Source organism: Microcebus murinus, chromosome 11 (assembly GCF_040939455.1).
Source record: "Microcebus murinus isolate Inina chromosome 11, M.murinus_Inina_mat1.0, whole genome shotgun sequence".
NCBI classification, from domain to species: Eukaryota; Metazoa; Chordata; class Mammalia; order Primates; family Cheirogaleidae; genus Microcebus; species Microcebus murinus.
The window spans coordinates 66373607-66401593 of NC_134114.1; the positions used below are offsets into that span (position 1 = coordinate 66373607).

The 27987-nt window shown below is 37.6% G+C and overlaps 1 protein-coding gene across 1 annotated transcript; it reads right to left on the reverse strand.

Annotated features, from left to right (window-relative positions):
• Positions 1 to 939: 939 nt before the first annotated feature.
• MBLAC2 (metallo-beta-lactamase domain containing 2) lies at positions 940 to 27959 on the reverse strand. Its single transcript, XM_012781487.3, has 2 exons — positions 27088 to 27959; positions 940 to 6827 (listed from the first exon to the last, which is right to left on the reverse strand). The coding sequence occupies exons 1-2, from the start codon at positions 27539 to 27541 to the stop codon at positions 6442 to 6444; spliced, it is 840 nt and encodes a 279-aa protein (XP_012636941.1). The 5' UTR covers positions 27542 to 27959; the 3' UTR covers positions 940 to 6441.
• Between the last annotated feature and the right edge of the window lie 28 nt (positions 27960 to 27987).

The following is a 27987-nucleotide window of genomic DNA, read 5'->3' on the forward strand; positions in this document are numbered from 1 at the left end:
GAAACAAAATTATGGGTTGATAATTTTTGAAGCTGGGTGATGGGCCAATGTGATTTCATTATGCTATTATACTTTTGTATATATTTAAAATTTTTCTTAACAAGGAATGCTTTAATACATCTATTATTAATACCCTCAGAGATGTCATTATTTTGCGTGGATAAAATAAGAACTGGATGATGTATAGACAATTAGCAAGAAGAAAAAAATAGCTCTTAAAAATATGTAGCAGAAACTTCATAGATATTTTGGATGATATTGTTGAGAAAAATCTCAAGAGTAAACCAAATGAATGGAAAATAGCAGAAAGATGATAAGAAACTTAGAGCAGGTTCTGGGAGTCCCGTGATTTGAATAATAAATGTTCCAAAAAACAAGACAAGAGAAAACAAATCGGAGGATATGATCAATGAAATGATTCAAAAGGATTTATGAAAGTACAGTCTAAAAATGTCAATTTTTAGACTGAAAGGACTGCTTACCAAATGAAGATAGATCCACACCAAGATACAAATCATGAATTTTAAGAATACTAGGTACCAATAAGAGAGCCACCCACCTCCTCATTTTGGGTAGAGGGCATGTGGTTAGACCACATATAAAAGATAAGAATGACTTGAGTCCTTAAAATTTATCCTGGATGCCAGAAGACAAATGAGGAATGCTTTTAAAAATTTTGAGGCCTCTCAACCTTGAATTTTAATTTTGTATACAGCCAAGCTATCAATCAAATGTGATGGTAGAATAGAAACATATTCATATACTGTGGTTGCCTTCTGCTAAAATAAGAAAGTAAACTACTAAAAGGTGAAAAAATATGACATTAAGACACATGGTTTCAACACAAAGCAAAACAAAGGAATCCCCAAGACAATGTTGAGAAAGTTCCTCAAACCACAGGAATCTAGCAACAAAACCATCCATATTAGAGCAGATCAAAAGGCTCTAAGAGATACTTTTTCAAGATGCTAAAACGGGAGTGTGAGGGGGTCGTAACGTTTAGAATATAAACTTTCACTGCACATAAAAAAAATCAAGAAATAGCAGTATAAAAGTAGACAATTATACCAAAAGATCTGAAAGTTAAAGGAATCAAAAGTTGAGAGTAAGGAATTAAGGGAGTAAGTGTAGTAAATAATGGGGGCAACTTACTTTTTCAAGTTAAAAAAAAAAAAAGAACATTTGAACACATATCTCAGGCCCCTCCCAGGGCCTTGAAATGGGCCCATGACTATAGGTTGCTTTACTTCATGGTAAATCTAAATTAGCCTCCAATCTTTCCTGAAATGGGGGGAGAAAACTGACAAATAGTGTAGAGTTAGGGAAGACTTTGGAAGGCTAAATTCCAAACTGAATCAAAAAGACCTTCACCCTGATTCCTAGAGTCACCTTGTACCATCAATTTCTAAGCGTTTTAGGGGGATCTGTGCTATAAGTAAGATCACTTCTTGGCTTTCTTCATTCCTGGACCAGTTTTCAGCTTTCTTGGGTTTGTCAATTCAGTTTTCACTCATCCATCAGCTTTTCAGTATCCAAAAATATTCTTGCTCCTTTATCATTCTTTTTGCTCCTATGAGTTTATCCCATTTAAAAAAAAATGCCTTTCCTGTCATTTTATTAAGAGTTTCAGAAAACAGTAGAAGTTAAGGTGTACACTCAGACTGTCACTCTTAACCCAAAGTGTGAATGTGTCAAATCACGGCTCAAAATTGCTTCACAAGATGACTGGAGCACTTTAAAACACACTTGGCAGCACAGTGTGAAATATCCAATATTCCATATTCTCAAAATTTCTGTCTGGCTAAATTACCTATTTTAATTTTCATTTCCCTGATTACTAGTTCAGCGTTATTTTATATGTTCAGCGTTATTTTATATGTTTATTGGTCCTACGTGTTTCTTCTTCCATGAATAATCTGTTGCTACTCTCAAATATGCCACTTTGGCACAATTGATTATTTTAAGCTGAAAGCAACTAAGAAAATGCAGATGCAGGAAAGCCTCTCTGGCCTCCTCCTTGCTACCTAAAAGCAGGGCATATAACTTCCCATGAGAAAGGTGCCCTCCCTCCCAATATCATGAAAAGAACATTTTTATCACTGGAGATGGGGAGTCAATGACAAGATAAATCTATACAAGCAAACCTCCTAAAATAACCTTTGTCTTCCATTAGTTTCTCTCACATATTTTTTTCTAGTCACTTTCCTACAATTTGCCACCGCTAGCCAAAATTCTTTTTCCTTTGTCTTGTCACATCTCCACAATTTTTTCCTTTCTTTTCTCTTTTCTCTTTCTTCCTTCCTTTCTTTCTCTTTTTTCTTTCTTTTTTTTCTTTCTCTCTCTCCCCCTTCCTTTCTTATTCTTTCTTCTTTTTTCCTTTTTTTTTTTTTTTTGAGACAAAGTCTTTCTTTGTCACCTAGGCTGGAATACAGTGGTATCATAATAGCTCACATCAACCTCGAATTCCTTGGCTCAAGCAATCCTCCTGCCTCAACTTCCCCAGTAGCTGGGACTATAGGAGAGCACCATCACACCCAACTAATTTTTTCTATTTTTAGTAGAGATGGGGTCTCATTCTTGCACAGCTGGTCTCAAATTCCTGACCTCAAGCAATCCTCCCACCTTGGCCTCCCAGAATGCTAGGATTTCAGGTGTGAGCCACTGAATCTAGCCTATCATTTTTTCTTAAATGGGATATAGGCTCTTAGGGCTGTCAGCTTCTGTGGTTCTTCATTTCTTATGTATTAAGGCCTCTGTGTACATGTAAAAATATTAACATCAAATAAAATTTGTTTGCTTTTTTCCTGTTAATCTGTCTTTTGTCCAGCCACAGAACTAAAGAAGGTAGAAGAAGAAAGGTCCTTCCTCCTTTACAGTAGTTTACCTTTTTTTTTTTTTTATTGATTTGTAGGCATTTTTAAAATTGGCTAATAAATTTTTTCTATTATACAACTTGTGACTATTTTCTTCTAATCTTTCTCTCTTTAACTTTCATTATGGCATATAAGTTCTAGGACATTTAAAATTTTGATTTAATTTTGCTTTTTGTTCCTGTATAAAAGCAGAGCTTCCTTATCCTAAGGTGTCAAATATGACTTAAATTTTCTTTTAATAGATGTGTGGTTCTGGTTTTCACATTTGGGTCTTTTAACCCATTTGGAATTCCTTTTTATAATGGCAGGAGCCATTTTTCTCACATCAACAATTTTAAGATTTATCCAATAGTCTTTTATCCAGTGATTTGAAATGCCATATTTATTAACTACTAAAGGCTTATACTAGTATTTTTCTGTTTCTGAGTTCACCATTCTTTCCTACAAATTTGACATCTTTTTCACCAGGTGTTTTTCAAAACTGCACTTCATATAACAAACATCCTTGCAAGAAATCAAATGGAAATTTGCTAATGTTATAAAAAATAGCAATTATAGATTGAAATAAAATGTCCACTTTAATATTTGTTACACAAATGTTTACTTACATTTATCTGAAAGTTATAAGAGGACAATTTGTGCATGTCACATTCATATTACTAACTATATAAGAACAAATAAATACACAGTCATTTATTCAACTATATCAGGATAACATACAAGATTTTTGTTTGTTTTAGGTTTCTCAGTTAGAAGGAAACATCAAGTAAAGAAAATGAATTTCCAAAGATTAAGTATTAACAATATAAATAACAAAAATTACTCCTAAATGCCTTACATTTTAATAACTTTGAATTACACTTACATACTAATATTTCCAAAAATCATAAATTACAACGGTCACTGTCAGGGTGAAAATATATTTTTTAAAAGTTTTAAAAAGATATGTTATTATGCATTAACATCATTTGATTTATTCTTGGCACATGTGGCATCTCAGAAAGTAAAATACACTTTGCCAATTTTATGTTATTGTGCAGGTATGAGAGAAAGACCAGTTTGGGGGCAGACAGACCTGTGTTCACTTACCAGCTTTATCCAAAGTTGTGTTGTTTGATGCTGGTCAGTTACCTCTTGGTGCTGGGGCTAAGATTAAATTTAAAAATGCATATTTAAAATGTATATCAGGGACACCCAATAAATGATAGCCTTCCCCCAATTTATTCACATTGAAGCAATAGCAAAATATCACAGTCTTATATTGTTGTACAATTTGAAAAACTGAAAAAAATAGGGAAATTAAAAAATAACATCAATGTGTTTTAAAAAATTACACTTTTAATAAATATGGAAATCCTTCAGGAGGCTTAAGTATTTTCTAATAAAACATAGTGCCTACTAAACCCTGATTTAAAAATAAAAAAGGCTTAACATGATAAAAATGGTGAATGGTTAAGGACTTTTGGTTTTCCTTTGTGCTACTGATATAAAAATAATGGCTATATTTAAGGCTTATTAAATGATTATAGTTGCCCTGAACCTAATCTATATTCTTGATGTTACACTCATGTGAAACAGACCTACTGCCTTGAATGAGCATCACAGAGAAACTTCTGTGATATTCTGTATTTGAACCAATCATGGCCTCCTTTCTGATTCTAAGTAAAGGTTCATTGGGTGGCATGTGGCAGTTCAGCTCATCTTTCATTAAGGATGACTCATATACACAATACAAGTCCATTTTTCTCTTGCTAAATACACGGTGTTTGGAAGATATGGGATTCCTGAAAATTAAATTTATATTGTCACAAGATATAGACTATTCTAGACAGCAATGCTCACAACCCTATCCTTGTATCTTCTTGTTTCCCACTCTGACCATCTAACAAATCATCCTTCCAAATCTGACTCAAAAGTGCCTCCTTAAGGAAATGTTCCCTAACAAAATTTCACACCCTTTCATTTATATACCTTACACTCATGCATAATATATATTAACTTCAACTTGCATATATTATTAATGTTTTGTGTGCTTTCAACTTCCAGCTATAATGTTGTCTCCTTAACTTTTTAAGCTTCCACAGTGTTTAGCGCAGTGCTGTACATGTATATATGTGACTGTATATGTATGCATGTGGGGTTGTATGTGTGTGTTTGAGTGTTGAATAAATAAATAACTAAAGAAGCTGGGGGTCTGTAGGGTAGAAAAAGTTTCATAATTTTTCAGAAATCAAAATTGCTGGGCCTTCCTAATATTAAAAAATATGATTTCCAAAGCTATCTCAGTTTAGTTTTAGAGACATCCATAATAAAAAGGCAGTGGAAAAAATGTTTAAAAAACCTTTATGAAATATTCCAAAAGGCTTTTTAAGAAATTATTATTAAGAGCACCAAATCAAAACATTTTACCAAATAGTGGTATAAGCTTTCTTATGACTTTATGAATGTAGACTTCTGTATTTAAGACAAAGAATACTGAACAGGAATAGGTGTTGTGAATCAGGATTTAAAAAGGCAATTCACTCTAAGCCAATATCTAGTACATATTTTGCAATTAATTTGAAAATTAATTGAAAATCCTTCTGTAGTACATATGCATGTTATGTTAAAAGAACAGGTTATATCAGGATGTTGTAGATCTTTATAGTTGTTTTGATACTGTAAAACATAACATAATACTGAAATTGCTATTGAACAAGAAAAGTTTTGTTTATAATAACTGTTAATATTAAAATAGGATATAATAAAAAATTATTCTCAATGTGTATATTTTCAGATTTGCCTGACAGTGTCCTTTTGAGAAATCTGACAATTTGCAGTTAGGTTACAGACATTTGAAATTCACTTTCATGATTGAAAATATTACTTACATAATAACAAACAACAATATATAGTAGCTTTTTACTGAAACACTGTGCAATTTATATTTAAAGCTCTGCAATAAAACCAAATTCATAGTACTTTTCATAAGTTAAATCACAAACATATCATGTGTGCTATAATTACAAAAACAATAAATAAACAAAAGGAAGCATAAAAAATTCAGGACCATAATAATGGAATATTTTAGCTGTCATTCTAAATGTTAGTTTATATGTCTGTATTAAGTTCTAATGTATTTTAAACCCAAGAATCTTTATCTTTAAATAATATTCTAAAAAATATCAATTTTGGAGTACAAACATAAAACTCTATATACCTTTTTTCCTAGGTCATCTAGGAAATAAAATAAAACAAATGGGAGGCAAGGACAGTCCTTTCTCTTGTTGCAAAATACCTCCTTGCTTTCCCATATACTTCTGTGTCATTTCTAGAGAAAATATTACAAGATGACAGCTTTGGCAAATTATAAGCTTACTTAAGTGGTTTCTTACTTCGAAGAAAGAAAACAATTTAAACTAAGAATTTCCTTTTTTGGCTTATTCATTCTTAATCTTTTCTCAATCTTTCTTTATACAATAGTGGTAGAAAAGCACTTCTGGAAATGCTCACTATTAACCATGTAAATAGCACAGAATGAATTGGATTAATTTATGTAATTAATCAAAATAGATTATCAGTATAGATACTAGGGTGAGGTCCTAGAATTTGTTACACGTAGAGCTAAGCTTGCAAAAGATCTCATGGCAAAAGTAGAAACTTTGTGACATATCCCAGCTTTTGAAATATAGTTAGAAGCCAATCGAAAAAGCCTTTCAGCACCAAAAGTATTGAAGTGCCCAGGAAGCACCTTTTCTACCAGACCTCTGTCCACTAATTCTATCAGACGTTCACAGGTTCCAACATAGTCATTTATCCTGCTGTACGGGAGCCAGTCAATAAATGATCCATCATACACGACGTCCCCACTGAAGAGAATCTTTCGGTCTTTGTCATGCAAGCAAATGCTGCCCCTGGAGTGACCTGGCATGTGCATAACAGTGAGCTGTCTGTCACCAAGGTTGATCACATCCCCTACAAATGAAAACAAAATTTACAGATAAAGATGTTGTACACTTGACTTCAATCATTTGAAGAACAGAAGAACACTCAATGGTTTCAAAGAAATCGGGAAAGTGATGCTTATTTTACTTTTATTTCATAAATACTATATTTCTTAATGATCATTTAAAAATAAGCTGCCTACATTTCATTCCTATTGTTTGTTAGACTACTGTTTGGCAAAGCAGGTAATGTGGAACACTACGTCAGCAGGTTATTATGATACAAAAAAAAGAAGATGATTCTGTCGTCAAATAATCTGAGGAACTCTCACTTTATAAGCAGCTTTCTTTTCTTCAAGACTTCTAAAACTTTTAATATACTAGCATATATTGTGGATACACACACAGTAGATATAGTTGTACAATTTCTCAAACTTTTTTGACCATGAAACTTTTACTTTTAAGAACATCCATGCTATCAGTATCCCTTAACACAATTCATTAGTGTTGCTCTAGTGAACTGTATTATATTTTGCTCCTTCTTGTGTCACCTTGTTGGAATTCAGACTTCAGGAACTGGTACAAATGATGATGCTCTGGCTAAAGCTATTGCTGTGAGGATTAACTGTCCTTTATCTCTGACCTAGGAAACTTACATCTTCTGTCAGAATCTATTACGCTGGCTAACTTGCTAACTTGAAAGTAGGGTCAAATGTCAGACTTTTCACAGTTATTGACAATGAGGAGAAAATAGAGCTATATTGGTGCAAATCTGCTGTGTTTCATTGAAATTTTATCAGTATTAACTTGAAGTAAATTATAAATTAAAATATTCACATCATAGTTGTTCATGCAAACACACACATAGGGAAAAAACAAAAAAATATATAGCTAAAAAGTTAATAGAGGAATTAACATGGTATAATAATCAGGATTCATTAAACATAAAAACACAGAGATTGTCAGAATGAATTAAAAAGCAATAAATACACAGTCTGCAAGATAAACTATAAGGTCAAAGACAAAAATAGGTTGAAAAGTTTCATCATGTAAATATTAATGAATGGGAACTACAGTGGGAATATTAATATAAGATAAAATAGATTTTAACATAAGAAACATTACTAAAGAAAAGAGTTATATTTTACGAAGATATATGTTAAGTCAATACATTAAAAAAATAACAATTATAAGCCTGGCATGGTGGCTCAAGCTTATAGTCTCAGCACTGTGGGAGGCCAAGGCAGGAGAATTGCTTGAGGCCAGGAGTTTGAGACCAGCCTGGGTAACACAGTGAGACCCAGCTAAAAGAAAAATTAGCCAGGCATAGTGGCCTGCACCTGTAGTCCTAGCTACTCTGGAGGCTGACTCAGGAAGACTGCTTAAGCCGAAGAGTTGGATGTTGTAGTGAGCTACGACTGTGTCCCTTCACTCTAGCCAGGGCAACAGAGTGAGACCCTGTCTCCAAAAAATAAAAAAAAGGAAAAGAAAAAGAAAAAAAAGATAATTATAAATATATATATATATATATATATATTCACCTATAACAAAGACCAAAAATGTAAATAGAAAATCACTGTGAATACAGAATACTCCAACAATTCTATCAACCAACTTGATTTAAGTGACATAAATAAAATACTTTACTCCAAAATAGCAAAGTGCACATTCTTTTCAATTGCACTGGATTATTCACCAGGCCATAGACCAAGATTCAATAAATTTAAAAGGATTAAAATCATACAAAGTATGTTCTCTGACCACAATATAATTAACATATAAATAAAAAAATGAACAGATAATTTATAATGTGTTTTTTTTAATTATTATTATTTTTTTAGAGATGAGGTTTCAGTATGTTGCCTAGGCTAGACTTGAACATACTGGTTCAAGCAATTTTCCTGCCTCAGCCTCCCAAGTGGCTGGGACTACAGGCATGCACCATAGTGCCCAGCTTATCTAATTTTAATAAACAAAAATAACAATAGAATTAAATAAAAAATAACCAATAAATATGGGAAATAGCCAAATAATTATATATGTAAATTAACCATCACATTTCTACATAGCTTATGGATCAAGAGGAAATCAAAAGGGAAATTAGAAAATATCCTGAATGAATGAAAATAAAATCAAAACTTACAAAATTTGTGGAATAGAGCTAAAGCTGTGCTTTGGAGAAAATCAATTGCTTCAAATGCTTATTTTATAAAGGATTAAACATTAAAATCAATAACCAAAGTTACTATTTTTAGGAGTTAGGAAAAGAAGAGCAAATCAAACACAAAGTAAGTATTAAGAAAGAAATAATAAAGAGCAGAGCAAAAAAAAAATGAAATAGAAAACAAGTTTCAATAGAGACAATCAATGAAACCAACAGCTGTTTCTTTAGAAAATGCAACCATTGATATACCATTAGCTAGACAAATCAAGAAATAATTAGAGAAGACACAAATTGCAAAAATCAGAAATGAAAGAACTATTACTACAGACCGTAATGAAATTAAAAGGATAATAACTGAATATTATGAACAACTTTAAGCCAACAAATTTGAGAACATAGTTGAAATGAATATATTCTTAAAAAGAGATGAATTACCAGAGGTGATTCAAGAAGAAATGAAATCTAAATAGACCTATATTAAGCAAACAATTTGATTAATAATTTAAAATCTTCCCACAAAGAAAAGTTCAGGCTCAAAGATGGCTTCATTGGTCACCTCTGTCAGTCATTTTAAAAAGGTACAGTATCTATTCTACATATTTTCAGAACATAGATAAGGTGAGAAAACTTACTAGCTCAATTTTACCCTGATAAAATCCAGACCAAGACAATGTTAAAACACACTCTCACACACACAAATAAACTACAAACAAATATTCTTAATAAATGTAGTCTCAAAATCCTTTGGCAAATCAAATCCAGCAATTTATAAATAGGATAATGACCAAGTGGGGTTTATCTCAGTAATATTAAGTTTGGTTTAACTTCTGAGACCAAGTGGGATTTATCCTAGAAATGCAAGTTTGGTTTAACTTTTGAAAATAAATTAATGTAATATACTATATTAATAAAATAAAAGAGAAACAATATGATTATCTCAGTAGATGCAGGAAAAGCATATAATAAAATCCAATTCTCATTCTTGATGCAAACTAGGAATAGAAGGGAAGGTCCTGAACTTTATAAAGGGCACCTATGAAAAACCTATGGGGACTATCTCTCTGAATAGAAAGACTACATGCTTTCCTCTTAAGACAAAAACAAAGCAGAATGTCTGCTCTTACCATTTCTAGCCAACATTATACTGAAGATACTAGCCAGTGCAATAAGCCAAGGAAAAGAGAATAAAGTCACACAGATTAGAGAAGAAAAAGTTAACCTGTCTTTATTCAGAGACAACATGATCTAATATACAGAAAATCCTATGTAGGAAAAAGCTAGTGAACTAAAAAACAAGTTAAACAATGTCACAGGATACAAAATCAACACACAAAAATCATTTTATTTCTATACGCTACAAAGTAATATCAAAAAATGAATTTAAAAACCTATTCAAAATAACATAAAAGTATTTACAAAAAATTTAAACAAAAGATGTTTTGTAACATCTGCATTTTGAAAACTATAACACTGTCAAGAGAAATTTAAAAAGACCAAAAAAAAAAAGGGAGAGATATGCTATGTCTATTGATTGGAAGATGGTAATGTAACCCAATTTTTCCAAAGCTGCCCTAATAGAACTTGCTATAATGATTGAAATATTCATTGTCAATACTCTCCAATATTGTAGCTACCAGCTACATGTGGCTAATAGCACTTCATATAAGGCTTGTGCAACTAAGAAATTAAAATTTTAATGTTAATCAATCTTAATCATTATAAGTTTATATTTAGATAGCCACATGTGGTTAGTGGTTACTGTAATGGTCAGTGTGGATCAGGTGTCCTCAAACTACGGCCGTGGGCCACATGCGGGTGTTTTTGCCCGTTTGTTTTTTTACTTCAAAATAAGACATGTGCAGTGTGCCCAGGAATTTGTTCATAGTTTTTTTAAACTATAGTCCGGCCCTCCAACGGTTTGAGGGACAGTGAACTAGCCCCCTGTTTAAAAAGTTTGAGGACCCCCGGTGTGGATTCAGCACAATCTCAATTAAAATCTTGACAGTTTTCTGAAGAAGTTTAAAATCTGATTCTAAAATTTATGTGGAAATGCAAACCTCAATTATGAAAAAGAAGACTAAAGTTGGATGACTTATACTACCTAATTTCAAGAATTACAATAAAGCTACAATAATCAAGACACTGTGTTACTGGCTAAATGATAAACATCAATAGAAGAGAACAGAGAGTCCAGAAGTAAACACTCACAGTTTTGTCAATGGATTTCTGACAAAGGTCAGCCAAGGTAATTCAATGGGTAAAAGTCTATTCAAGAAATTGGAATGGGACACTTTGGATATCCATATGCAAACAAACAAACAAACAAGAATCTCTCAACCCTTACTTCACAATATTCACAAAAGCTAACTCAAAATAGGTGATAAACCTAAATGTGGGAACTTCTAGAAAAAATGGAGAAAATCTTACTGATCTTAGGCTAGTCATAGAACACAATAAGCATTACACATGAGGGAAAAATGAGTAATTAGAGTTCATCAAAGTTATAAACATTCCTGCTTAAAAGACACCATTAAGAAAATGAAAAGGCAGGCCACACCCTGGAGAAAAATATTTGCAGAAAGGCCACATACTGGGAGAAAATATTCACAGAATGTATACCTGATAAAGAACTAGTAGCCAGAATATATAAAGAACTCTTGTAAGTCAATAATAAGAAAAAAACTCAATTTTTAAAAAGGAGAAAAGATTTTAGTAGACCATTTAACAGTGAGGACATTTAGTAAGTAAGAATCTGAAAAGATGCTCAACATCATTAGTCATTGAAACGCAAATTAAATCACAATGAAATTCCATTACACTAGAATGGCTAAATACTAAAGGGCTGATTTGGTTGGTTCAATTAAAAAATAAAAAATAAAAAAACTGACAAAACCATGTGTTAACAAAGTGGTGGAGAAAATGGAACACTTTCACTGCATAAAATGGAGTATTATTTGGTAATAAAAATAAATGAAGTACTGATCAATGCTTCAACATGGATAAAATTTGAACTCATTATACCAAGTAATAAAAGCCAGGCACAGAGGTTCACACGTTGTGTTATTCCATTTATATGAAATATCCAGAATACACAAATGTGGGGGTGGGGGAATGGCTAGAGAATTTAAGGGGTGATGGCTAAGGGATATGGGGTTTACACTACTTTGTGAATATACAAAAAAACCAATGAATTGTACATGTTAAATAGGGGAATTTTATGGTATATTGATATAAAAAATTTTATGGTATATTATGGTAAGTGACTGAGGCAAAGGTCTTAATCAATGGAGGTTCATTAAGCCAAAGTTTGAGGACATGCCCAAGAAAAACACAAACCACACACAGATCTGTGGCTGTTTTTCTGGAGTGACATACGGGAATGCAGGTTTTAAAGGGGATAGGGCATACAGAAAGGAACAAAGAGGAGAGTGGGTAGTAAGACAAAATGTTTCCATTCCTGTGAGACTCAGGAAATCTACATTTTCGTAAAATAAGGCAAATGTTAGAAGAGAAAAAGGGAGTGAAGGAAGCATAAATTATGCAGATGTCCCTGGGTAGGTGGAAGACTATTTTATCTTGTCTTATCTTTATCTTGTCTTGTCTCTGTTCTGCACCTGAAACATAAACCTATAATCAACATCATTAGTGTGAAATGGAACAAGACTAGTTTTAGGAGCCAGTCTTAGCCTAGAGACCCAAAGTTACAATTTGCATGTCCTTGTTTATGGGAGGCCAGCAAAGAATTTCCTGATCAATGATCTGCTGGGGCAGCCCTTCACAGATGCCTGAGGCCTTTACCTTTCTGTGGGTATCTGGCTGATGCAAAATGTTATTAATAGTTACAGCTATTCATTAAGAAGGGGGTGTTGCATGACTCAGCCTCCTTCCCTTTTGCATAAGGTATTTGGAGGGGTGGTCCTGAGATTGTTATCCCTTACAATATTAATTATATCTAATCCATATAGAGCTATCAAAAAGGGATATGAATGAAAAAATTTGCAATAATTTTAAAGATAAACATAATACTTCGAATACATTTTCTGAATCTGATGTGTACTTCCAGCTTCTGCTTTACAAGCCCAGGGATTCACATTCTTTCTCTTCTGAATTTAGGAGTAAAGAAATTCTTTTTTATTTGAGCATCATTAGTACTAAAAATTTTAAAAAAAAGATGACCTAGGGGGCGGAGCAAGATGGCTGACGAATAACACCGCCAGACAGAGGGTCTCTACAGAAAAGACCAATTCTAGCAGAAACTAGAGGAAAGAAGCAAGAAGACGAGCATACAGCGGACAAGGGCCGGAAGGAGGGGTACCTGAGACCCCGGGAGACTCCACGGGAGGAGGCTGCGGAGGAGAACTGGAGGCTGAGACCACCGGAGCAGCCCGGAGACCAGCGGCAAGGGTAGGTGGAATTGCTGTTTCCCCTCCCCTGCATTCGGGACTGCTGGCGGGCTCCCCAGCGGGTGGAGAGACCTGCGGACATCAGCCCAGAGACTGCCGCCGCTTGCCAACGGTGAGCCTGTAGCAGACGTGGCACCAGGTTCCCAACTTCCTCCGGGCACCTCCGTGTGCACGGACCCGAGCCGCGCGGCAGGCGCCATATTGCCTCCTCCTCCCCTCCGCCGACCCTACCCGCGGCTGCCCAGAGAGACAATACAGCCACCAGCCGGAGGCACCTCCAGGGAACGGGACCTTCCCGTTTGGGACCCCGCCCGCCCTCCCAGGTGCTGCTGGCACCGTGTTCCCAGGAAAACGGTGCCGACTCAGAGGCTGAGAGACATAGATCCAGCTTGGGCTCCCTGTGGGTGAATTAGGACCGGAAATCCTCTCCCTGGTGGGAATACAGTTTGAACTCTGGGTCCCAGAGGTCGGACCTGCAGACCAGATCCCCTGCACCGAGGGCTAGCATTGCCCCGGGCACAGAAGGATTATACGCGAACAGCCTACTGAGGGCTGTGTGCCTCCAGGGGCAGATCGGTGTCCTAGAGGGCAACCCTCCTCCCAGGAGGAGGCCGTGCGCCCAACCCAGGTGGCGTTCCTGTGCAGGGAACCTCCCCGCCGGCACCACAGTCCGGGGAGGCCTGGTGGCTTGTGGTCTGGCCTGCTGGCAGAGGCCCAGGAGTAGCTGCAGAGTTGGGGAGGGTGGAAAGAAGCGAGGCCTGCTGCAGACTGCGGGTCTCAGACAGCCCCACCCCCACCTCCAGACTTTCTGGCTGAGCAGGACCATTCCAGCCCTGCCCTGACAGCTTTCCCTGTAAGCTGAGAACAGAACTTTGACCCCTGCTAACGGCCTGAGGGCAGGCTTACCCAACCCAGCTCCGCCCAGAACGAGAGCTGATAACAGGACTCAAAATCAACACCATAGCCTGTTCCTCCAAGCAAACGCCACCTACTGACAGGGGCGGCACCTTGCACAGCCTTTCCACGGCATCCACTGACTCAATATACAGGGAGTGGTCCAATTTCACCCACAGGCACCACCTAACGCCTCAGAAACTAAACAAGGTGTGTGAATACCCAAACAATAACCTAAGGAAAGAAACAACAACTGATCGACATGGGAAGAAATCAGCGAAAGAACTCAGGAAATATGAAGAACCAAACGGAAAACACACCCCCAAGGAGGAGCACCAGCCCCCTAGAAACGGACACCGACCAAAATCAGGCAACCAATATGACAGAAAAGGAATTTCGTATGTGGATCATAAGAACACTCACCCAGCTGCAACAACAACTCAATAACCAACACCAAGAAAACACAAAAAACCTCCAAGAAATGGAACAAAGGTTCAACAAAGAGATTGACACAGTGAAGAAAACTTTAACCGAAGTCCTGGAGATGAAGAATCAACTCAGAGAACTACAAAATACTGTGGAAAGTCTCAAGAACAGGGTAGATCAAGCAGAAGAAAGAATCTCAGAGCTTGAAGATAACACCTTCCAATTAAATAAATCAGTCACAGAAATACAGCAGAGAAACAAGAGAAAAGACCAAAGCCTACAAGAGCTGTGGGATTATGTGAAAAAACCTAACGTGAGGGTCATAGGTTTAGCCGAAGGGGAGGAAGACAACACTCAAGGGCTGGACAAGCTTTTTGAAGATATAATAGAGGAAAATTTCCCAGGCCTTGCTCAAAATCTCGATATACAAGTTCAAGAAACCCAGAGGACCCCTGGGAGATTCAATGCAAGCAGGAAGACGTCACGTCATGCAGTCATCAGACTGACCAAAGTATCAACTAAAGAGGCCCTTCTAAGAGCTGTAAGACAAAAGAAGCAAGTGACATACAAGGGAAAGCCAATTCGAATAACATCAGACTTCTCTAATGAGACTTTACAAGCAAGGAGAGACTGGGGCCCCATTCTCACTCTTTTGAAACAAAACAATGCCCAGCCTAGAATATTATTTCTGCAAAACTAAGCTTCATATATGAAGGAGAAATAAAAACATTCTCAGACAAGCAAAGGCTCAGAGAATTCACCAAGACAAGACCAGCCCTACAAGAAGTACTTAAAACAGCGTTACACACGGAACATCATAATAATAATCCACGGATATAAAAACAACCAAAACCCAAAGATATTAAAGGCCAGATATTACAATGGCTCAAGACAGAAATCATAGCAACAACATCCAACCCAACAGAATGATCAGTAATCTACCTTACCTATCAGTTCTCTCAATAAATGTGAATGGCTTAAACTCTCCACTCAAGAGACATAGGCTGGCTGAATGGATAAGAAAATACAGGCCAAGTATATGCTGTCTTCAGGAAACACATTTAACCTGCAAGGATGCACATAGACTAAAAATAAAAGGGTGGAGATCAATATTCCAAGCAAATAGAAACCAAAAGAAGGCTGGTGTGGCAGTTCTAATTTCAGACGATTTAGTTTTTAAACCAACAAAAGTAGTAAAAGACAAAGAGGGTCATTATATAATGGTGAAGGGCACAGTCCAACAAGAGGAGATAACAATTTTAAATATATATGCACCCAACTTAGGTGCACCCAGATTCATAGAGCAAACCTTACTGGAGCTAAGCACATGGATTAATAGCAACTCCATAATCGCCGGAGATTTCAACACCCCACTGACGGCACGAGACAGATCCTCCAAACAGAAAATTAATAAAGAAATAATGGACTTAAATAAAACTCTAGAACAATTGGGTCTGACAGACATCTACAGAACATTCTACCCAAAATCCACTGAATATACGTTCTTCTCATCAGCTCACGGGACATTCTCTAAGATTGACCATATCCTAGGACACAAAGAAAATCTCAAGAAATTTAAAAAAATAGAAATCATACCATGTACTTTCTCAGATCACAGTGGAATAAAACTAGAAATCAACCCTAACAGAAACTCACATTTCTACACAAAAACGTGGAAATTAAACAACCTCCTACTAAATGATTACTTCGTAAATGAAGAAATCAAGACGGAAATAAAAAACTTCTATGAAGAAAACGACAATGGAGAGACAAGTTATCAACTCCTCTGGGACACAGCTAAAGCAGTTCTGAGAGGAAAGTTTATCTCCATAAATGCCTATAACCAAAAGGCAAGAAGATCACAAATAGACAATCTAATGAAACGACTCAAAGAGCTGGAAAAAGAAGAACAGACCAACCCCAAACCCAGCAGAAGAAGTGAAATCAACAAGATCAAATCAGAACTAAACGAAATTGAAAACAGGAAAGCTATTCAGGAGATTAATAAAACAAAAAGTTGGTTCTTTGAAAAAATAAACAAAATTGACACGCCATTGGCTAAGCTAACGAAAAGCAGAAAAGAGAAATCTCTAATAAGCTCCATCAGGAATGAAAAAGGAGATATCACAACTGATCCCAAAGAGATACAAGATACAATTTATGAATACTACAAAAATCTTTATGCACACAAACTGGAAAATGTGGAGGAAATGGACAAATTTCTAGAAACACACAGCCTCCCTAGGCTCAACCAGGAAGAAATAGATTCCCTGAACAGACCAATCTCAACAGCTGAAATAGAAACAGCAATTAAAAATCTCCCTAAAAAGAAAAGTCCCGGTCCAGATGGCTTCACACCTGAATTTTACCATACTTACAAAGAAGAACTAGTACCTATCTTGCAGAAACTATTCCACAACATCGAGAAGAACGGAAACCTCCCCGACACCTTTTATGAAGGGAATATTACTCTGATACCAAAACCAGGAAAGGATGCAACAAAAAAAGAAAACTACAGACCAATATCCCTAATGAATATAGATGCAAAAATTTTCAACAAAATCTTAGCTAACCGAATCCAGACACTTATCAAAAAAATAATCCACCACGACCAAGTGGGCTTCATCCCAGGGATGCAGGGATGGTTCAACATACGTAAATCTATAAATGCAATTCACCACATCAACAGAAGCAAAAACAAAGACCACATGATTCTTTCAATAGATGCAGAAAAAGCTTTTGACAAAATTCAACACCCTTTCATGATACGAACACTTAAGAAAATAGGCATAGAAGGGACATACCTAAAAATGATACAAGCCATATATGACAGACCCATAGCCAACATCATACTGAATGGGGAAAGACTGAAATCATTCCCACTTAGAACTGGAACCAGACAAGGCTGCCCACTATCTCCACTTCTATTCAACATAGTGCTGGAAGTCTTGGCTACAGCAATCAGACAGGAAAATGGAATCAAAGGTATCCAAATAGGGGCAGAAGAGATCAAACTTTCACTGTTTGCTGATGATATGATATTGTATCTAGAAAACCCCAAGGATTCAACCAAGAAACTCCTGGAACTGATCAATGAATTTAGTAAAGTCTCAGGATACAAAATCAATACACAGAAATCAGAGGCATTCATATACGCCAACAACAATCTAATTGAGAACCAAATCAAAGACTCAATTCCCTTCACAATAGCAACAAAGAAATTAAAGTACCTAGGAATATATTTAACCAAAGAGGTAAAAGACCTCTACAGGGAGAACTATGAAACACTGAGGAAGGAAATAGCAGAGGATGTAAACAGATGGAAATCCATACCATGCTCGTGGATCGGCAGACTCAATATCGTCAAAATGTCTATACTACCCAAACTGATCTACAGATTCAATGCAATACCTATTAAAATCCCATCAGCATTCTTCACAGATATAGAAAAAATAATTTTACGCTTCGTATGGAACCAAAGAAGACCCCGAATATCAAGAGCAATTCTAGGCAACAAAAACAAAATGGGAGGCATTAATATGCCAGATATCAAACTATACTACAAAGCTGTAGTAATTAAAACAATATGGTATTGGCACAAAAACAGGAATATTGACCAGTGGAACAGATGTGAGAATCCTGATATAAAACCATCCTCATATAGCCATCTCATCTTTGACAAAGCAGACAAAAACATACGCTGGGGAAAAGAATCCCTCTTCAATAAATGGTGCTGGGAAAACTGGATAGCCACCTGTAGAAGGCTAAAACAGGACCCACACCTTTCACCTCTCACAAAAACCAACTCACGCTGGATAACAGACTTAAACCTAAGATATGAAACTATTAGAACTCTAGAGGAAAAAGTTGGAAACACTCTCCTAGACATCGGCCTGGGCAAAGAGTTTATGAAGAAGTCCCCAAAGGCAATCACAGCAGCAACAAAAATAAATAAATGGGACATGATCAAACTACAAAGCTTCTGCACAGCCAAAGAAATAGTCATGAAAGTAAACAGACAACCTACAGAATGGGAGAAAATTTTTGCATCCTATGCATCCGATAAGGGACTGATAACTAGAATATACTTAGAACTCACGAAAATTAGGAAGAAAAAATCAAATAACCCCATTAAAAAGTGGGCAAAGGACTTGAACAGAAATTTTTCTAAAGAAGACAGAAGAATGGCCAACAAACATATGAAGAAATGCTCAACATCTCTAATCATCAGGGAAATGCAAATCAAAACCACAATGAGATATCACTTAACCCCAGTGAGAATGGCCTTTATCAAAAAATCTCCAAACAATAAATGCTGGCGTGGTTGCGGAGAAAGAGGAACACTCCTACACTGCTGGTGGGACTGCAAACTAGTTCAACCTCTGTGGAAAGCAATATGGAGATACCTTAAAGCGATACAAGTGAATCTACCATTTGATCCAGCAATCCCATTGCTGGGCATCTACCCAAATGATCCAGTGACACTCTACAAAAAAGACACCTGCACTCGAATGTTTATAGCAGCACAATTCATAATTGCAAGACTGTGGAAACAGCCCAAGTGCCCATCAATCAAAGAATGGATTAATAAAATGTGGTATATGTACACCATGGAGTACTATTCAGCTCTAAGAAACAATGGTGATATAGCACACCTTATATTTTCCTGGTTAGAGCTGGAACCCATACTACTAAGTGAAGTATCCCAAGAATGGAAAAACAAGCACCAGATATATTCTCCAGCAAACTGGTATTAACTGAGTAGCACCTAAGTGGACACATAGGTGCTACAGTAATAGGGTATTGGGCAGGTGGGAGGGGGGAGGGGGGCGGGTATATACATACATAGTGAGTGAGATGTGCACCATCTGGGGGATGGTCATGATGGAGACTCAGACTTTTGGGGGGAGGGGGGGAAATGGGCATTTATTGAAACCTTAAAATCTGTACCCCCATAATATGCCAAAATAAAAAAAAATAATTAAAAAAAAAAAAAAAAAAAGATGACCTAAAATTGGGGCAAAAACCTTTTTTTTAGTAGAAGGGACTAAAATTTAAAGTAAATAGTGGGAAACAGTTTGGTTGGGATTTCATTTTAAACAATTACTAAATTTAATGTTATCAGTAAACAATCTTTTTGCTAGTTTACTAGTCAACTTGCCCACAGTCCCAGGTAAGATTAAATTTAGTAATATCATTCCATATAGAGTGATACTTTCTTCTCACACAGAAGGCCCTTTGCACAAAAACACTCATGGGCTCATTGATTTTCCCAAGATCTTTTCTTAAAACTTTTAATTTCTAATTATTTGCTTTTGAAGCACCATCTGCGTCCCTGTCTGTGCCATTTGCCCTTTGTTTAGTGTTAACTGATGTGTCTCTACAACTGTGCAACTCAAAGTGTCATCTGAGGACCAGTAAAACCAGCAGCAGTAGCAGTAGCTTTCCAGGTGTTTTTTATGCATATTGAAAAGCAAATCAAATCCAGGTTTCTAGAATTTGCCTGATTATAAAAATCACCTGCAATACTTATTAAATATACACGTTACTAGACCCACTCTAGTTTCTGATTCACTCTTCTAGGCAAGAGCCTCTGGAATCTGGATGCTGATCAAGGAACCAAGGTGATTCTCATTATCAGGCAAGTCTGGGGAGCCACGAACTACACCAGCCATTTTCAAACTACCGTGTGCATCAGAATCACAGGTAGAGCTTGTTAAAAAACAGACTGCAGGACCCCACCTCTAGTTTCTGATTGGATAGATCTAGGGTAGTGCCCATGAATCTGCATTTCTAACAGGTTCCCAGGCAATATTGAGAGTGCCGGTCCAAGACTGCCTTTTGAGAACTACCGCATAGGAAGTATTGACTTTTCAGTGATGACAACATGTGAAGAAGGATGAAATGGAAACATTGCTACACAATTGTACTACATAATTCTATGCAATCTATTTCTATAAAATAATATTATAGCTCTCAAACTGTGGTATGCAGACCCACTGCATAAGAAACACCTGGAGATTCTGTTAAAAATAAGGATTCCTTAGTCCTACACAAAGGATGCAGTCTTATAATACCCAAAGTTTAGGGTATTGGTGCCTAGAAATTGCTATTTTTAACGGGCTCCCGAAATGGTTCTTTTGCACACCAAAGTTCTAGAACCACTGTCATTAGGCCTAAATGACTTTTCTAACAGATGCTGCCAAGCACTGTGTAACCACAGGGCTAAAGTCTCTGAAAGAATTTTGGTCCTGACTACCCCCAGGACACAAGAGCAAGAAGCCAGAGCCCTGGCATCTATCCTAGGTAGTGGAAATACATTTCAGGGCTTGAAACTGACCCCCAAAGAGGTCTCATTTGCTACTTCATCTTCATATCTGGTCTTGTCTTGAAACCCAGTAATGACATTAAGATGGTATCAGACACTCCCAAATTTCTCCATATTTCAATCACAAGGGGCCAGTATTCCTTTACAGATAATTATTCCAGATTTAATGCACCTCCGGGGACTACAGACCGCTGGCATTTACTGTATGATTGGCAGGTAAGGCAAAGAAATTATCGCTAAGTTGATTAATAATAGAGCTGCTGGAGACCAATTATTTAATAAATGTACAGAAGGGTTGGTTGTAAGAGAAGTTTAATTCTCAAAAGAAGCTGTAGAGAATTACCAATTCAGGGATAGGGTTTTATTGATCTTTGGTTATCCAAGTGGTATTCAAAATCTTTAACAACAGATAAGACATAGGTACCCACCTACCAAAACAGATAGCAACCATAAACAACTATTAAGGCTGAATATATTTACTTCTGCCATTATCCTGTGGCTTAAAAAATGCTTGTCATGTCCTCATAATGCCCAAATATAGAATTTCATGAAAGCCTCTCTTACAAGAACCAGAAATGCCTGTGAAATATAGCACACACACGCACACATACACATAATCCTTCCAAGCCTCACCCTGATCTGGTTGTCCAGATTCCAATCATACTACACTTCTCTTGGTTTCTCAAATGCTTTCCCATATTGCCATCCTCCATTTTTCTGTTTTTACTCAAATATACGTACATATTTTAAATGAAATATTTGAGAAGTGCTTAAAATGCAAGAAAACTGTGTTTGCCCCATTTTCACTCTATCTCCAATCTTGCTATGAAGAGGCAACCACTTTTAACAATTTTAGCTATTTTTTCTAGTAATTACCTCTACCAGATACAGTTATTCCTAAATGTTTATACTCTATTTCTTGATTTACCAATTAGATATACTCTGCTGATTTCATGCACGTGTTATTTCTTGGTCTTAAAATTTTGTTACTTGTTGATTTCCACTGTAAAATAGGATTTTTAGCTCATTTTACTCCCCACTTTCCACACACCATCATTACACGTGTATACATTTCTCATCCTCTCACCCTTTGCCCCCACCATGGCAAAAGAACTAAGATTCAACTGCTCCAGCCCTGCTGTACCCTGGGTACAGAAGGCTCCACTCTGGTGCCCTCTGTATATTTTTTAACCAGATTGGAGCCCTCTGTACCCAGGGTACTATCAGAGTGTCATCCCTTGCATCATCCTGATGTTTTCTTTTGACTTTCGTTTGCATTAGATTTCCTGTTCACAGTATTTGATGTCTTCCTTCTTCTTGGTTTTACTCCTTATTTTGAAGAGGAATATCCTAGTATCCTCCTAAGTGGGAAATAATTTTGGGGGGAAATAATTTAATTATTTAATGGATGAATGCACAATTCTTGGTTGGAAATAATTTTCATTCAAATTTGAAGGCAAATTTTCTTCTTTTCTAGCTTCAAAGCCATTCTGATCTAAATATATGACCCTTTTGTTTAAATTTTGTAGAATCTTCTTTGATTCCTAATGTTCTGAAGCTTTGCAGTAATGTGCTTTGGTTTGGATGTGTTTTCATCCATTGTGCTGAAAACTCTGTGGGCCCTTTCAATCTGGAAATTTATACCCTTTAATTGTGGGATATATTCTTGGATTACCTTTAGTATTCTGGGATTACATCTATTTCTACTATCTCTTCTCTCTCACTTTCTCTATCCTGTCTCTGTACCTATTATTCCAGGGTTGGATTTTCCAAATTGGTCCTCTACTTATCTAGTCTTTTTCTCTCCTTCTTTTCATTTTGCCTATCTGCTCTAAATTTTTCAATTTTATCTTCCAGACTTTCTACTAAGTATATTTTGACATTTTAAATACCTAGAGCTCGTTTTTGTGGGGGTGGGTATTATTCTGTTGTATATTTTTAAACCATCCTTATTGTCTCCTGGATATCTTGAACACAATAGCATGTCTTATCCCCCAATGACAGTCTCCCACTTTCACGTTGCTTTATGCTGTTTGTTTTAATATTTGAACACATGTTAGAAGATTTTCTCAGATTTTTCACAATGCTTGGTTGCCTGTTTAAGAGTGGGTGGAACCAGTTAACATGGCTATTATCAAAAAACCCAGAGATTAACAGATGCTAGCAAGGATGTAGAGAAAGGGGAATGATTGTACACTGTTAGCAGGAATATTAATTAGTATAGCAACTATGAAAAAGAGAATAGAGGTTCCTCAAAAAACTAAAGATAAAAATTCTGTATGATTTAGCAATCTCACTGGTATATATCCAAAAGAAATCAGCATACCAAAAAGATATCTGTACTCTCATTTGTACTGCAACACTGTTCATAATGGCCAAGATATGGAATCAGCCTAAGTGCCCATCAACAGACGAATGAATAAAGAAAACATGCTATATAGACACAATACAATATTATTCAACTATAAAAAGAATGGAATCCTGTCATTTGCAGTGACATGGATGGAACTAGAGGACATTATGCTACACGAAATAAGTCAGGCACGGAAATACAAATATTTAATGTTCTCACTCCTGTGGGAGCTAAAAAAGTTAGAATTGTTACTACAGGCTGGGAAAGAAAGGAGGATGAAGAAAGGTTGGTTAATGGATATAAACATAAAGTTAGAGGAAATAAGTTAGTGTTCAATAGCACAGTAGGGCAACTATAGTTAACAATAATTTATTGCATAGTTCAAATAGCTAGAAGAGAAAATTAGGAATGTTCCCAACACAAAAAATGATAAATGTTTGAGATAATAGATATCCTAATGATTTATTATACATTGTATGCATGTATCAAATATCACCCATACTCCATAAATATTTACATCAATAAAGAATGGGGGACAAAGAAGCTGCCTGAAGCATGTACATGGGTTCTAGTGACCTAAGCTTGACAGTAGACAGAGATAGGCCAGGGATTTCTTAGGGATTTCTCTACCTTGGCATCTTGAAGTCTTCCTGTAGGGGGCAGAATCTTCAGATAAAATTTTTCTAATGTCCAACCAAAGGAGTAAAGGTCTGGCTCTTATCCTTCTGGGAAAATAGTAGTAGATACACACACACATACATACATACACTGTTCCTCCTAAACCCCTGAGCTCAATAGCGTTTGGCATCCTTCAATCAAGAAACTCCTCTTATTTACTATGCCCAGAGAATAAACTAATTGGATTTGGGGTGAGGGTACTCACTTAGGGAGAAGGGTTCGGAGTTTACTTTGTAAAATGTTTTAACCAATTCTATTTATTCTAATATTCTTCCTTTTGCCACCAGTGAGGTACCGGCTATTGCTAATTCCTGAGCCTTTTGAGGATCTTCATCAGTGCAAGTCCCCCAGCCAATCCAGGATTTATACTTAAACAAATCATGGTCCTCTTTAAAGTAGCATTGGTGGGGCTTTGGGAGGGTGTCAAATTAGATGTGTTTGTTCGGTCTGCCACCTTTCTATAATCTGTATTTTTTTGTTTTAACCTCCCCAAATGACTTAAGTCCACCTGAAACCACTCCTTTGAGATAATAGTGTGATAATTCTGGGCAAACTGTTCAAACATGTGTATTAGAGATAGCTAAAAATGCCAGAACTTCGTATTACTTGAATATTGTGAAATATAAGCAAAATGGTATGTGCCCATTCAAGAGTATGTGCTCTATCAATTTTTCTTATAGGAAGATACTATCTCACTATTAGCAAGGTAAGCTGTTTTTCCATCAAAGATAATGCACTGGATGATATGGCTATTTTCTCCTTGTCCCTCATATACAAGTCAGCTTTTCAGTTAGAAAATTAGTCCACAGATTTATGCTTCTCCATTACAGGTGATGATCAATTCATTAAATGAAATGCAATAAACAAATGATTTCAGCTTCCTTGTGTTCTAACCAAAACAATGAAGACTGTGTTGTTTGGACAGGTGTTGTTCATGTGTGTAAGTGTATATGAAGTTTTAATATAAATATTTTATGTCTCCTCCCAGGCATCTAGATTATGTCAATAGCAAGTTATCAGGCCACATCATTCACAAGATACAGGAAATTAATATTCCTGAGAGGAAATTATATACTTCTTGAGAGGGTGAAGCAGTCAGGTTCTAATGAAAAATAACTTTTGATAACACAGTGCTATCACCTTCGAAGTATTTGGTAAATATTAAGCTTTCTTTTCACACCTTGAAAGGCTGAAAGCACCACACAGGTAATTTGCAGGCTCTGTGCAGCCCCCAAAATGCTACAATTCTACCATCAATTAGGATTCAGGAAACCTGGGTTCCAGTCCCAGCTCTTTCCCAAACAGGCTGTATGACCTCTGGCATGATATTCAGGATGGCATGGATCCTTTCTTCATCTATAAATAATCCCAACCATTCTTTGACTATTGATTTCCCCTTGCTCTCACAGAATCAAAAGTAATTTATTCTTTTAAACAATTTAAATATATTTTAATACTAATATAAACCTTCTTTGATCTAGGTGCCAGAATTTGGTCTAAATACCCATCAACTGCATTGAAATCTTACCCCTAATAGTATTATTTTTTTTAATCAAGAAATACAGTGGTTAAAAGTAAATGTACTTTGAATTTAATGTAAATTAAAATTTAATGTAAATGTACCTTTCCTTTATCTCAAATTGTCAGATAATGCAAGACTACCATCTAAACCAGGTTTTTTTAACCTTTAGATTTAAAACTTTAATGAAGAGCCTTGTTGGGTGGGGGGTGAGGTATAAAATCTTGTATTTTTTAATACATCAACTGATCAAGATCTCATCTGTAAGACAAACTGATTTTTGTACAGTATTTCATTATTTGCCATATTGTTTGGTCATGAAAAGTGAGCCTCAATGTACTGCAGCAACTCCATTTTTCTACCTTATAGAGGGATGTTTTAATAAACTAAGTTGAAAATTAAAATGATTTCAAGATAGAAAAGATAATAGGGGGCTTTCACATTCTACCCAGAGTTAACATATTTATGGGGTAAGATTTATGTATGTTCTGCATGCTTTGATTTATTGTGTCTTGGTTCAAATCCTAGCTTTTACCATGATCTTGCTCGGTGGACTCTAGGCAAGCCATATAATTGGGGGTCAGTAGTCTCACTTCAAATGTGTTGTGAGGACAAAATGAAATCAAAGTATTCTAGAAAGAAAACAGAAAATTAATATACCAAATATTGGGGCCATGGTTAATTATTTAAGTGGCTTTGTGGGGACAATGGGCTAAGGGCCTATTCTATATTGTTTTATTCCTTGAATTTCTCTCTGAACCCCATCCTGTCTTTCACAGAGCCAAAGCACCAAGGCTACCTATGTATTGGTCCACATAATTTATCTCCATCGAAAATAACCGTATTAATCTATCTCAGGCTTTGCTTTCAATCAGACCATACATGCGTCATTAAAGAAAGACTCAGACATATTCTCCTTTTATGTTTACTACGAAGCTTTTTATCTCCGGAGGCGACATCAAGAGCAGAAACCTAGCTGAAAGACATGGATGCATGAGAGATTGGAACCACTGCTCTGATAACGGCTTTCCAAGCCTACAGGTGGGAATTACTCATCCTGGTGGTGGTGACTGAGCTGATGAAGTCCGCAGCTCTCAAAAGCACACAGCATGACATGCACTCTCCGCGAGGCGTCATTCCTTAAGAGCCTACTCGCTACTCAAGCGCCTGGGAACGTCAGGCGCTTGAGTATGGGATGGGCAATCTCTAGTCACAAGTCTGGGTGGTGTTACTACTGTTAACAGACTCAGGAAACTGACTACGGGGGTGGTGCCGGCTTTCAAAGGAGTACTCGGAATGGCTACACGGTGCCAGAGTGCTCTCTGACAGAGAAGGCTGCGATGGCCTTGGCAAGGTTCGAGTGGGCTTTTTTTTACTCAGGGAAGGGTGAAACAGAAGTCGTTCTGCGAGATGCCAAAATCATCCCCCTTATGGCCACGCAGGTCCGCAACATGCAGCAGCACTCGGCCAGTCTCTTCCCAATCCCCTCCCTTAGGAGAGCGCGCGCGCCCGCGGGGGCCCATTACCATCCTGCAGGATGAGGGTGGGCTGCACCGCCTGTACCCGGAACTGCCTGGCCCTCCAGCCCGGGCTGGGGGCCCGCACCACCTCGCTATCGGACAGCCAGGTCACGGTCTCAAAGTTGTCCCCGCGAGCCAGCGCCTCGGCCTCGGCGTGGTGCACGGCGACTCGGTCGAACTGGTAGAGGCCGCCGGAGTGGTCGAAGTGCACGTGGGTGGCCACGGCCAGCAGCGGCCGGCGCTCCGCGTCCTCTTCGGCCCCGCAGTCCTGCAAGAGGCCGGAGGAGTAGAGGTACTCCGGGAGGCTGCGTAGCCCCAGGCCTGTATCAATCACCACGTCCTGCTCCGAACCGCGCACCAGCCAGATGTTGGCGCGGTTGCCGGACTCGTAGAAGCGTTCTTGAATCCAGAAGATGCCATCGCCCAGGGACTTGTGGGCGTACCACTCGAGCGCCGACATGCTGGGCAGGGGTGCGGCCGGGCGGGGTGCGTGTGGGCGTGTGTGTCTCCCTCAGGCCGTCCAGACGCTGGGCGCTGCGGCTGTGTGGAGCGGTCTGCCCGCAGTCTGGGAGGCGGCGCCGGGCGCGGAGGGGGCGGAGGATGCGGGGAGGCGCGGGGGAGGCACTGGAGGAGGAAGGACGCGAACCGGCGCTGCCCGGGGTGTCCTGAGTAGCGCAGCCTCCGCAGCCGCAGCACGGAGGAGCGTTATCGCAGGGGCCACTGCGGCAGAATGGAGACCCAGAAGGCGACACTTCCCCCACCCCGGGGGTCTGACTGCAGAGGCCGGTGTCGAGGCGTGGGAAGCGCTAGGCCCGCCCACCCGCTGGCTCGCCGCAACGCGCACTCCCAGCCGGCGCCGAAAGAGTCGCCCGCGCCAGTTGGACGAAGACTACGGCGCCTGCTAAG

Excerpts from the sequence above, each read along its gene's own strand:
- MBLAC2 (XM_012781487.3), bottom strand. The coding sequence starts at position 27,541 with ATGTCGGCGCTCGAGTGGTACGCCCACAAGTCCCTGGGCGATGGCATC. Across the intron at positions 6,828-27,087 it reads CACCCTCATCCTGCAGGATG|GGGATGTGATCAACCTTGGT; the intron begins GTAATGGGCCCC and ends TTTCATTTGTAG.